Genomic DNA, 12,395 nt, shown 5'->3' with positions numbered 1-12,395 from the left:
ATCCCAATCACCCTTCACGGCTCCTCCTGAATACTAATGAGAGCTTCTGTACTTTTGCTCCATGCAAAGTTTTACTCTGGCTGTGACTTCATTCATTTCATGTTTTACAGCACTGTGCGTATGTGCTGTAACGCAGGGTGGTATTTTAATATTAGCATTCTGTAATTTGTACCTTTTTTGGGTTAAATAAAAAATCACCATTTAGCAAGAAAATTAAAAAGATGAGTGTTCCAACCTGTTGCTATGATTTGACTTCCAACCACGTAGCCAGAAGTACATCGTATTAATGTTTCAAACAGAGATGGTTGAAATTATGGTGTGCACCCATTACCATAGTTACCATTGTAAAAACACTTTACAAATGACATTAATCATATTACTAAAAACATTTCTGAACTTTTCCCCTGCAGTGAGAGTCCATTCAGCGAACATGGAGTTTTGGAAGAAGTTGATCATGAGGGAGGAACCCACACCAGCGAGGATGGTATGTCAATTTCGTTTAAAAATGTATGACTTCTCATGGCAGTATATTTTTAAATATGTTCCATGATGAAGTAATAGAACCAAGGTTCGGTCATCTTTTCCTGTCGTGACCTAGTTTCCTTTTGGCTCAGCATGCCTTTAGCCTAGGTTTTGAGCTGGATCGATGTGCTTTCGTTTGGCGGTTTCTGACACGTCCAGTCAAGGGTTAATCCCTGCGTGCACTGACCTCAGGCTAATTCCACCTTTCAAGAAATGAAGCGTTCTCCTCTTGGGAAGGGAGAAGCTTTGAAAACACAGGAAGAAGGTTGTCAAGCATGCTAAATGTTTTCGTAGCCTAAATAACTCGCCGGTGCAACGGGGCAACATTGCCAGGTTCTGTCATTGCTGTGGGGCAGTCGCCATCAATAATATAACATCTACTTCCCTGCTGCTATGCCTCCACTTCAGGCTTCAAGTTGCATTTAGTTTTAGTAAGAACAAAACTATTCTCTCGAGTTTTCAGATGTTTGCTGTCACCAACAAACAAAAACCAGATGCTCGGCTCATCCATGACATATGAACCAATTCCCGAGCGTAAACTGAGAAGAAGACTGCATGTTACAGGCTGTGAAAGCTCTATCTCTAGCGTTTAATTTTTCATCTGTTTTTCAAAAGAAACTAGAGGAAAATATCGCCGCTGGAATGACCTGCACAGTACCCTACTGAAAATAGACATGTTTCCTGTCTCTCTCCGTCTGTACCTGAACAATGCCTGTTTCTATTCTGCCTGATTTATTGTGAGGAGTTAGAAGTCTGTTACGTCTCAGTTCTTTGACGTACAAAACCGCATTTAACTTGTTTTAGACAAAACACAAAGAATTTGTTCTTTCTCAGATTTAAATTGTGTTGTACAAAACTAAACAAATAACACAGTTGGTTTCTTTGAGGTTGCGTTATTTGCGGATCTTAAAACAAATAGACTCTGATCTCAAAAATTGCTCAAATGGGATTTAATTGGTTGGGTAAGACAAGCCAAACCATTGCCCATACTGAGAGCCAGGGATTTGAACAAAGCCCAGATAAGTGATAAGACTCATTTCTGGTGAAACAACTGACAAAAATATTTTGTAGGCTATTTAGAAGCTATTATAGACTCGGAGGTTGGCTTTTTGACTTTGTGAATAGCTTTGTGGAGTTTTGCATTAACAACCCCTTACTTATACTTGATTCATAAAATTTGTAAACCCAGTTAAGGATAACCTGAATTTAAGACTTGACCTGTTTTTAAACTCGGATTTGTGGCCAAACCTGACGTCTCGCCACCATCATCCGTCCAATCACTCCTTTTCTAAACACTGCCAAACAGACAGATCTCGTATACATCGTAATATAAACACAACCCAAAACCTGTGCTGTTCTCTTCATTTATAGGATATAACGCACACACGTGTGATTCGTGTCAGTAGATCACCGTCAGACATTCATTTACATCTCTGTATGCTAAAGATTATTTTGACCATTCCCATAACCTGTCTATGTAGAGCTCATAGATACGGGTTCCTTCTCAGTCCCATTCTTTGTGATACCTGATACACCTCGTATGTCAGGGTTTCCATTAGCTTGCAAAGATGTGGGATATCAACGGCAGACTGATTCTCAACCGACCTGTGAGATTGTAAAATAAATGTGAGCTTAGTACTGTGGGGGCTCTTCTCTGTAGAGCATTTAAATGGAAAGCATATTTAGTTTAATCTTTTCTACACAATTGTGTAAGATCTTCTTAAATCCTCACTCAAAAGAGCTCATTCAAGTTGTCATGTGCATTAACAGTATCTACCGCCTGAGAAACTAACCCCTTAAGGTTTTATGATAGACAACTTCAGAAAATGTAAAGCACGCATGTTTATTTTTTTGCCTTCATTATTTTTATTTGTCACCCTTTGTCACGTGGTTTTGCTAATATTTAACCAATAAAACGTATGAAAAAGTGCTTGTCAACTTCGACAACACAGTAGGGCTGTCACGATTCTGAAATTTGGCTGATGGTTAATTGTCTAATGAATCATTGCGATTATGAGGATGTCTGTTTTGGGGCTTTGACGATTAGACAACAATAGAGCGGCATCTAGCGGTGAAGTTGCAGATGCAACCAATGGCTCACTCAACCCTCACCACGAAGATGTCGTCGCATTTTAGCTTTTTTCACGAATGAGATAGAAATAGCTCACTCTAAGGTAATAAAAACAATGCTTTATTATGTAAGGTATTTATACACCTCTGAAGACATAGTTGTGTATATTATTTTGCAATCTGTCAATAGGTCCTCCAAAAAAATGACACCTTGGACCTTTAAGTTTAAACCATTGTCAATTTTCATAAGGATCTCTTCCTGTTTCTCTCACACATCTTTCACAGTGAGCAGAATAACTTTAGCACGGGTTGTTAGCTCTCCTCTGGGTAAACAACAACTCCATATGGCACAATGTGCAATGAACTAGAGGGAGCTGGAATAACACTTTAATGTCTTTGAGCAATAACAGAACCATAAACAAAGTATCACAGGCTCATTTATTGTACTTCTAGAAGTGATTAAAAGTAAATTGCTAAGTGCTTTTATTTATTTAACAGGGTTTTAGACCAAATCATTTACTCCATCAGTCACGCTCAATTCACAAGGCTTATCCTTAAATCACTGGGATACATGGACAGACTCTGCAATGATGTCAGTGACTGACAGCGTCTGTCAGACAAATCTGAACAGAGACGGGTGTAGAGCTGAGTGTTGTATTGATCTCCATCCCCCTCCACTTTATTAACAAGGTGTCTGGTCTCAAAGAAGCCAGACAGTGAGCTCACGGCTGTCACGTCTCATTGACTCGTTGTCATTTCCAGACTGCAGAGAAAAATCATTTTGAATTTTCTGTTTTGTTGCATTTGTTTATTTACAAGATTTCAATAGCAGGATGCTGCCGCATTCCAGGAGTACTTTGCTAGTTGTGTCATTAATGAAGGAGGAAAAGGACTGAAGTATAAATAAATAAACTGAGTGATGTATAAATAAATACATGCGTGGAAAAGGCATAATTAAATTACTGGCTTGAATTTATTTTCATATTTATATCAGCATTTATTAGATGCATTTTATTTATTCATTGAATTATTTCTACTCAAGTCATTTTTCGTCCTCTATTCTTTTTGGTTATGTGTGACTGCAGTTCAAAATGTAGGAAAGATGGAAAAAGATTGAATTCATTTGCATATATTCGTAATGTGCGTTTAGTTGCATTTAAAGGAATATTAATATTTTGTGCCTTGACTTTACAAAAATACCAATGTGTTTTATGGACATGGTACCATTGTGTTACTATGTTTGCAATAATGTTGATACTGTTTTGCTATGCAATGAAGTCTACCGTCTCTTTGATTAATGTTGACATATAGAGGGGTCACGATAGCAAATGCACAAGCAGTGACCAATGATAGAGCACCATACACTGAAGCTTTCATATGTAAATGACTATAAATAGTGCTGGTCAATAGGCATCGTTCTGCGATCCGAGGGGTCAGATAGATCTCTCATGTGTGCTATTTGGATTCATTCGACCTAAAACCACCAACTAGGTCAGGATCGGTTGCATATTATCCACCTTTAGGCATTGTATACAACATATGTCAATCAGTGAAGTAAATTAACACTCAAGTTAAATGTGGAAGTTGTCCTTAAAGGCGCAGTTTTTGATTTACAGCGGCCACTAGTGTTGTTTTATAGATTTGCAGCGAATCTTATTTATTACACAAAATAAAAGGTCTGTGGATTTTAAGTATAAAAAGAAGGGTAAAAGTCAGGCAGGAGCTTGGACCTGCGTTAATATTACAAAGTCTTTCCAGCAGAGACGCGTTAGGACCCACGGCACTAAGGCTTTTAGCAGAGATACTCATAGATATCTATGGAGATACTTTCCAGCAAATAGTTGTTGGAGAGAAAGATCGGCTTAAAATCCCCTCCGAGGAGGTTGCTTTGATTCGGATAAGTATGTGAGTGACATTGGTTTTTCTGTTTGTAAGAAGCAAGATATGTTGTTATTATCTGTGTGACGAAGCAGTTTTGAGCGTCATCATTTTTCTGGAACCACTTTAATATTCTTCTCGTCCAGATACTGGAGAGAGAGCGAGAGCGCGTTGGCGCTAAAACTGTAGAGCGAGCATGTTTAACTCTCTTACTCAATGATGAATAAACTTAATCGCGGGTCACATGCATTCCTAACCGTAGAGTACGATCCGTACGGATAACGGATCATCCGCGATCTGGCACTTTACCACAGTTGTTTGTCTGTTAGGGCTGCTGTACAAAACATGGCGGCGAATTCAATGTATGTAGCTATAAACAGCTTATTCTAAGGTATTAGAAACATAACGGTTCATTATGTAAGGTCTTTATACACCTCTAAAGAAATAGTTTTGTATATTATATTGCATTTCTGTCAATAGATCCTCCTAAAAACCCCGTATTGTTCCTTTAACGTCATTCCTTCTGACCTATCGAATTAACTTTTTTACCGTGTGGCTTTTCTCGTGTACAGAAGGGGAGCCCATCGAAGCCATCGCGAAGTTTGATTACGTGGGCCGGTCTGCACGTGAGCTGTCGTTCAAGAAGGGGGCATCTCTACTGCTGTATCAGAGAGCATCGGAAGACTGGTGGGAGGGGAGACACAATGGCATAGACGGTCTAGTTCCTCACCAGTACATCGTTGTGCAGGACATGTGAGTAAATCTACTGATATAGATGCTAACAAAACATCTTTCCTGAACAGAAGATCAACAATGCCTTTAAATCTTTGGGTGAATAAATAAGCGCCCTCATCGTGGGTCTTTAGCATCAATTTGATGTGCACGTGCTCTGCACCATCTTCCTCTAGTAAACCCCTTTATCGTCATGACAACTGGTTCCGGCTGGGCAACCGTTGCCGCCTAGTTGAACAGATTATAGCTCATAAAGAGGGAAAATCTAATAGATCAGGCAGAGTGCTGAGTGATGCCAACAGCAGAGCTCATACCAGCGGACTCGCCACACTGTGTGTGTATCAATAATTCACATCACGCTCCTGTGTTGATGTGTGTTCCTGGCTGGTGGCGCTAGGGGCTGAGAGAATTTACAGCCTGTGAAGAGAGAGAGAGGCCCTAGATCAGCAGTGTCAGACTTTCTGCTTGACAAAAGAGTTTGTTTTAATGCAAAAAAAAAGAAGATGTCAGAGGGACAGCTCACAGACGGACAGGATATCCTCTTTTAGTAAAGAGCAAGCTGACAGGATTGTCTACGGTGTAGAACATAAAGCGTGCATGTGACCTCATATCCAATAAGCCATGTCTGCTTTAGTACTTGTGGTTTTCATTTTTTTGTGGTTGTGTGTGGTTTGTGACAGGGACGACTCATTCTCTGACACTCTGAGTCAGAAGGCGGACAGCGAGGCCAGCAGTGGACACGGAGAGGAAAAATGTCCCGTTAGGGATATGGGATCCCCGACAGATGGCAGAATAGCCGATGCTTATGTCAGCAGGTGAGTGAATGATAACATCCGAGACCCGCTTCAGCTAGCAGGGACCTTTTTCCTAGTATGATGTGAAAGTCCTCTTTGAATCATTTTGAAATCCCTACCACTGAGATTAGATATTGGAAACTATAGTAGTAGTTTTTTTCCTGGAATCAGTGATGCCAAAGAAATGAATACTATTTTGTGGTTAGCGTAACAATTCTTTTTTTTAATGATGACAGAATTTTAGTTTTGGTTAAACTATCCCTTGAAGTTAAATTTTGTACCCTTTATTTTTTAAAGCCGGTCTTAAAGTGTCTCTCATCTAGCCATCATCGCATTGTTAAAAACACTGTCAGGTTAAAAATGAGATGAATATCAATAATATTACTACAACATGTATTGTATTATTTTAGTGCATTTTTCTTTAGGTGTTTTGCAGCTTCAAAAACATACTTTATCAAAAAAAACGTTATTTGGCTTTTTGTCACACATAATAAAGCTATGGCAATGAAATCATTAATTGGAGATGTCTAAGGAAAAATGATCTCTGATTCCTAGCACACGGGCAGGGCACACTAACACTGGTACCTGTTTTCTTGCATTCAGTTTGCCAGCAATAAGATAAAAAGGCGACAGTGTTAGTACGCCAGTGCTGTAACAGACAGGAATTTGTGTAGCTGACGTCTCCATAATAGAAATGATGCTAACAAAGTTTACGGGACTTTCAACAGCATGTTATATAAAGTTGTGTAGTCTGTTGAAGGTTTTCTGTGAAATCCCCAGTTCAAAAGTTCTTTCACAACTTTGTCTTTGAACACTTGCTAGCAATCAATGTCTCTAATGCAGTGTTATCCTAATATTGTACTAGTGCACTCCGCCCCCTAGTGGACATCTAAATGAATAACACTTTAACCATTAAATGCAACAATCACACAAAATTAGAACTGGACAGCAATGAGCAAAGTCATGTACTACCTAATGGCTCTTAACAGTTACCCAACAGTACTAAGGCACACATGAGCATCTCATCACTGATGGCCGTCCATCACTGTCGGAATGATTATGAGAGCATTACAAGAGCCCATTACATACAAATTAAGAATTAAATCATGGCTGTAATGCAAGAAATTTATCTCGCTATATGATTTATGGGGGTTTCTATGGGGCGACTTAAGCAACCTAATGAGTAAGACTAAGTTGTCTAATTACAATGTCGAACAGTTCATTTACATGCAACACAAAATAATTATTTTTGTTTTTCTAAGAAGCAACCTTGTATGTTATGCGAGTTATCTTAAAGAAGAACTCCGCCGAAAAATCATCCATGTGAAGATGAGCGGATGTCCTAGGCTTGTCGAACGACTTGAGGCTTGAGTAATTCATGGCAGATTTTTCATTTTTCTGTGGTGTTCCCCTTTAAATGGTAACTTGATATCAAGAAGATAGCTCTATATTTTACCTTTAAAAATGACATTTGGAAACCGAAGGGGTTGTGTAATCCTGACATCAGGCATCTTTTCCATGAAGCATATTTGGTTTATCTATTACGGCGATATCCACGGTCATTAGGGCTCGTAAGCTGTTTCCTGACAGGCATCGTGTCATGAATATATGCAGACAGATAGTATGGAGATGCCCAAATTATGCATAAACGCTAGAGGTTAGCAGGAAGCAGCAATGTTGCCAGATGCAATGTGTGATGGCTGGCAGTGTGTTCAAATCATGTTTAGCTGCATATGTAAAATAATACAGTTCAATATGCATTACAACATTTTAGACATGTGCATACTTTTATTGACCTATAACATTGTAAAATGTATATTTAATGTATGATCCTTCATTGCAAGCAATAAAATGAAATTCCTTTATTGTACAGTTCAAAACTACACTTTTCTTACTCTATACACAATTTACAGTATTAAAGCTATAGGTTTAAGCTTAGGCTATAAGGTTATATTTGTTCTTTACACTATATCTAGAATGATTTTATTAAAACAGTATAGTAAATCACAAATAAATAACTAGATGTGCACAGTGATGCACGCACAATGAACAACAGTGGTGTCACCATTGCAATATGTGTATAATCAAAGATCAGGGAATTCAAATCTCGTTGTATTATAAATGTGCATTGTCTCTTTGTTTTGCAGGCACAGGAAGAGAAGCAACCCCCCGACTCGCCGGCCTCCGGCCTGCCCCACTGAGTCACACTGCATGGTCCATCCTTCCCAGGGCCACCACACTAACCGTAGTACCCATGGTAGTCATGGCAACCCAGATTTGGGTTCCCCGGTGGTGGGCCACTACAGCCCACGGGAGCTTCTGAGAGGAAGAGCGCACATGCCCATGGACAGCCCAGAGAGACGCAGACGCACTGGCCACGGCAGTCTGACCAACATCAACCGCCACGAGTCCATCAAGAAGATGGAAAGCCCGCCCATCCGCAGGTCCACCTCTTCGGGCCAGTATACGAACTTCTCTGAGCCTCACGGCAAGGGCCTGGATCCAGAGAGCATCGCACAGGTCAGCGGGAGGCGAGCGACGACGCCCCTCACACCATGTGCTGCAGGCCCAGACCTGTAACATAGTTAGTTGCTGCCTCCTGTTACTAATGACTGATGCGTAACTGCACACAACAATTTATTTTATGTCAGAGATGTGGCTTTTTGGTCACTCCATACCCTCTTGGTACACAAATTATAATCCAACCATTATTTTCTAATCTCATTCCCCCTCTTTCATGATCTGCTGTAATCTTCCTACTGACTTTATTGATAAAAAATGAAACATAAATACTTTATAGTATTTCTATTTCCGTTTTTTCTTCTATTGCTGATTCTCTTCTCTCTTCTTTAGGACATTGAGGAGACGATGAACACAGCTCTGAATGAGCTGAAGGAACTAGAACGGCAGAGTTCTGCCAAACACGCCCCTGACGTGGTGCTGGACACCCTGGAGCAGATGAAGAACGCTCCCACGCCGACCAGTTCCACCGAGTCCCTCAGCCAGGTGCACGGCCTCCTGATGCGGCCCGCGGGCGGCGAGACGGCCATGCGGCGTAGTACCAGCTCTTCCGGCGACACCATGAGTACCTTCAAGCCCGTCATAGCTCCACGCATGGGTGTGCAACTCAAGCCCCCCGCCCTGCGGCCCAAGCCCGTGAATGCGATACCCAAGACGGTTGCGGCGCAACATCCAGGGCCTCCCCCGCAGGATCCACTGGACAAATCCTGCACCATGTGATCTCATTCTGAGCGAGACAATCAGGGACCGAGAGAGGAACAAGATCAAGAATTTTTGTTGATTTTAATTCCAATGAACATCCATGTGTGGTTCGTCAATTTCTTCTGTGGTGCCATTGTCGTCTCCACCATTTCTTTGGCTCTGAGGAACGAATGGAAATAAATAAAGGTTAAATACAGAAACGTTATAACAGATCTAGAAACAGTTTCCTGATACTCTCATGCCGTGGTCAGGATTAACAAGATCACTTGATCCCTTTTTGATCAAGACCTGTGTATATTCAATGCTTGTAATTATATTATAGGTTTTTTAATGAGATGCAATAACAGCAGATGCTACGCATGATTCAGGAGAGTAAACTTAAGGTTTATATTTGTATCTTGGGTTTTGGTGTTACTGGATTCGTAAATTAAGCAAACTAAGGGATATTTTCAGACACCTGAGATGTTTCATCACATGTCATTCTTAGTCTAGAACTACGCAACTAATCCAATTCAGTTCGCACGCATGTCCAACCCCTTTGCTATGTGATACTCTGTGTGAATAGAATAAGATAATCTGACAACAATACACAAGAAAGCGACAAATCACTACAGCTTCTTGTGTTGTTTGGGTGACTAAATAAGTAGTTTACATCCACTAGGAACTTGATAAATGTGAATAATACAGAAACTAAGCTGGGTCTTTGGTTTCTTTGTGTTTACAGCATTAAGGATTGTGGGAAATGTAGTCATTGCATCTCAGAGAATTTGTCTAGCTGAATCGGCCTAGTCAACACTTTTTTTTTTTTTTTTACTGAGGGTGAATCGAGAAGTGACGCTGGAAATACCACGAGGACACGTGTCATGTTTGATGCATCCTGATTGGCTGTTTGAGACAGTTGGCTTCGAAGTTGTACGTGCAAGGCTTTAGTTTGGATATTATATTTTTGATAATAATATTTGAATATATACCCAGGGAGTTTGCGTACACCAGATCCACATATGTTGAACAACCAAATTTTAGTTGATTAGTTGTTTTGTTTCTTTGAAGAACTTCACTCGTTTTCTTATTTAGAAATATATATATATTTTGTATATAGAAATGTACATCAACTAACCCTTTTTATTATGTTTAATCCCAGGTCAATTTTGAACAGTTGCTCACAAGGAACAATATTTCTTTATATATATTTTTAGTACTTATCAGCTTGATTAGATGTAATATGTTAATAGTAAAGTCTAGCTGCCAAAAAGATAAAGTTATTTTACAAGTGCTGCTTATAAAATGTTACGGCTATGAGAAGCTTCTGGTCTGCTTGACTGTCTAAACGCTTGGCTCGGTTCTGTCTTATATAGCATGAATGATAATCCTTTAGTTGTGACATGCAAGTACTTTTCTAGAAACCTTTGAAGGCAATATTTCTCGTTTCACCAAACAAAGGAATGATTCCAATAGCCATGGACTTGGAGACTGTTATTGCAGTGCTTTCATGAGATAGTAAAAAGTTTCTTATTGTGTTTTTAGAGTCACACCGTGTAATAATGTCACATACTGCACCACATCCAAATGATGTCACACAAGGTACCCAAAGAAGAAGAATTATCGCGCCCCATTTTAAAGATTCTGTATTTGCACTCATGAAAGGCCAGCCTTTTAACTTCAACATAACGAAAAGCCGAATGTATACAGCATATAAGTTTGATTTAATTTTATCCCGTTCTGACATTAAAAAATAAACATGCAAGTGCATTTAAATTATTAAAACAGTTCGACAACACAACAATAGCTTAGCGTGTGTGTGCTTAAACTGTATTCACTGATATAATTATACGAAATGTAATCGTATTTAGATAGAATATTTTATTAAATGTGTCAGATAGTGTTACAGAATTGTGTACTGTATGCGGTGCATAACTACACAGAGGGAAATACTGTACATGACTCTTATTTTAAAGATTTAATTATAAGATTTCTGAACATACTAAAGCTTTTTGAGTACCATTTTTAATCAACCATATTATTGTTTCAACATACATTTGAGATGGTTTACCCTGTTGAAAAAACTAGCATATGCTGTATGTTTTGATGCTGGTTTGTGCTGGAATAAGGTCACATGCAGGTTTAAGCTGGGCCTGGGCTGGTTTAAGATGGTGAGGAACCGGCACATGACCAGCTTAAACCAGCATAAAAACATACCTAACCCAACATATGCTGTTTTTTCAACAGGGACAGGTCTCTTTAAATCTTTGAGAAAGTGTTTTCCCTGCAAAACAAACACAGTAGGATCTCGTGGCCATGTGTCCATCTACTTCTTCGTCCCATGTAGCCTATTTGTGAAAGTGCCTTTAAAAACGGTTTTAGAGGAACATCATAAATGTCCTCTGTGCTGTGGCATTCATCTTTCAGATAACATTTAAGGATTCTAGTTAATAAATTATTACTAACGTGCTTCTAGCTAAATTGTTTGAATGATGAAATGATAAAGATACCGCTTATTCATCGTGACATTGCACTTTTGTGTAAGACTGTATATTTGGCATGTAACTTCTTAAGTTGTAGTCTTGGGGGGTACTGCACCTTTCTAATAAAGAACATCGTTTGGTCAGTTCACTGTGGTGTGGATTGTTTTGATTATGGTATCATTTACATTATAAATTGTGAGATGTGCACAATGTGTGTAAAACAAAAACTGCGGTTCAATGATTTCAAAGTTAAAAATGCTAATGAGCCGGGATCAGCAGAACATCCTGAAAAACAAGGCCAGGTGAATCGTTCCCAACCCTTGTTATGACTGTCCTGTGTGACACTGACTGCTAGGCAACCAGGTTCTCTGAACAATACTGTAACACAACCTTCAGCTCACCCATGATTTTTTTTACGTTTACAATCTTTAATACAATTACTCTTAAGTCAATTCTTGGCAGTGTTCTTGTGAGTAAATCTCAGACGCTTGATAAAAACGGGCTCTGGTCTCAATCATCATCATCTTTGACCAGCAAACAGTATCGGAGGGGAACACTTAATTTGCATGTTTTGTAGCCTTTACATTTGTGTCCTGCAAATAGCATATAGTCTATGCAGTTGTTATTGTTTCGTGGATTAAGATATGTACGAAGTGGCAAGTTTGCATGTTCACTGTGAACCTGTGAGTGAGTTTAACCTACAGCTCATAGAGGT

The 12,395-nt window shown here is 39.4% G+C and overlaps 1 protein-coding gene across 3 annotated transcripts in view; it reads left to right on the top strand.

Annotated features, from left to right (window-relative positions):
• Positions 1-11,828, top strand: part of srgap1a (SLIT-ROBO Rho GTPase activating protein 1a) — a 71,407-nt gene extending 59,579 nt beyond the window's left edge. For 2 of the 3 annotated variants that reach the window (XM_056765815.1, XM_056765814.1), the window contains exons 18-22: positions 411-484; positions 5,043-5,223; positions 5,883-6,017; positions 8,144-8,516; positions 8,850-11,828. In XM_056765815.1, the coding sequence (XP_056621793.1) occupies positions 411-484; positions 5,043-5,223; positions 5,883-6,017; positions 8,144-8,516; positions 8,850-9,236 (1,150 nt within the window). In that variant the 3' untranslated portion in view covers positions 9,237-11,828. Of the gene's footprint in view, positions 1-410; positions 485-5,042; positions 5,224-5,882; positions 6,018-8,143; positions 8,581-8,849 lie in introns of all 3 variants that reach the window. The other variant, XM_056765816.1, reaches the window with a different exon arrangement.
• The last annotated feature ends 567 nt before the right edge of the window (positions 11,829-12,395 follow it).

The sequence above is a fragment of the Triplophysa dalaica genome, chromosome 14, assembly GCF_015846415.1.
Source record: "Triplophysa dalaica isolate WHDGS20190420 chromosome 14, ASM1584641v1, whole genome shotgun sequence".
Classification (NCBI taxonomy): Eukaryota; Metazoa; Chordata; class Actinopteri; order Cypriniformes; family Nemacheilidae; genus Triplophysa; species Triplophysa dalaica.
The sequence above is the reverse complement of the archived record's forward strand: the minus strand, read 5'-3'. Positions and strand labels throughout refer to the sequence as shown.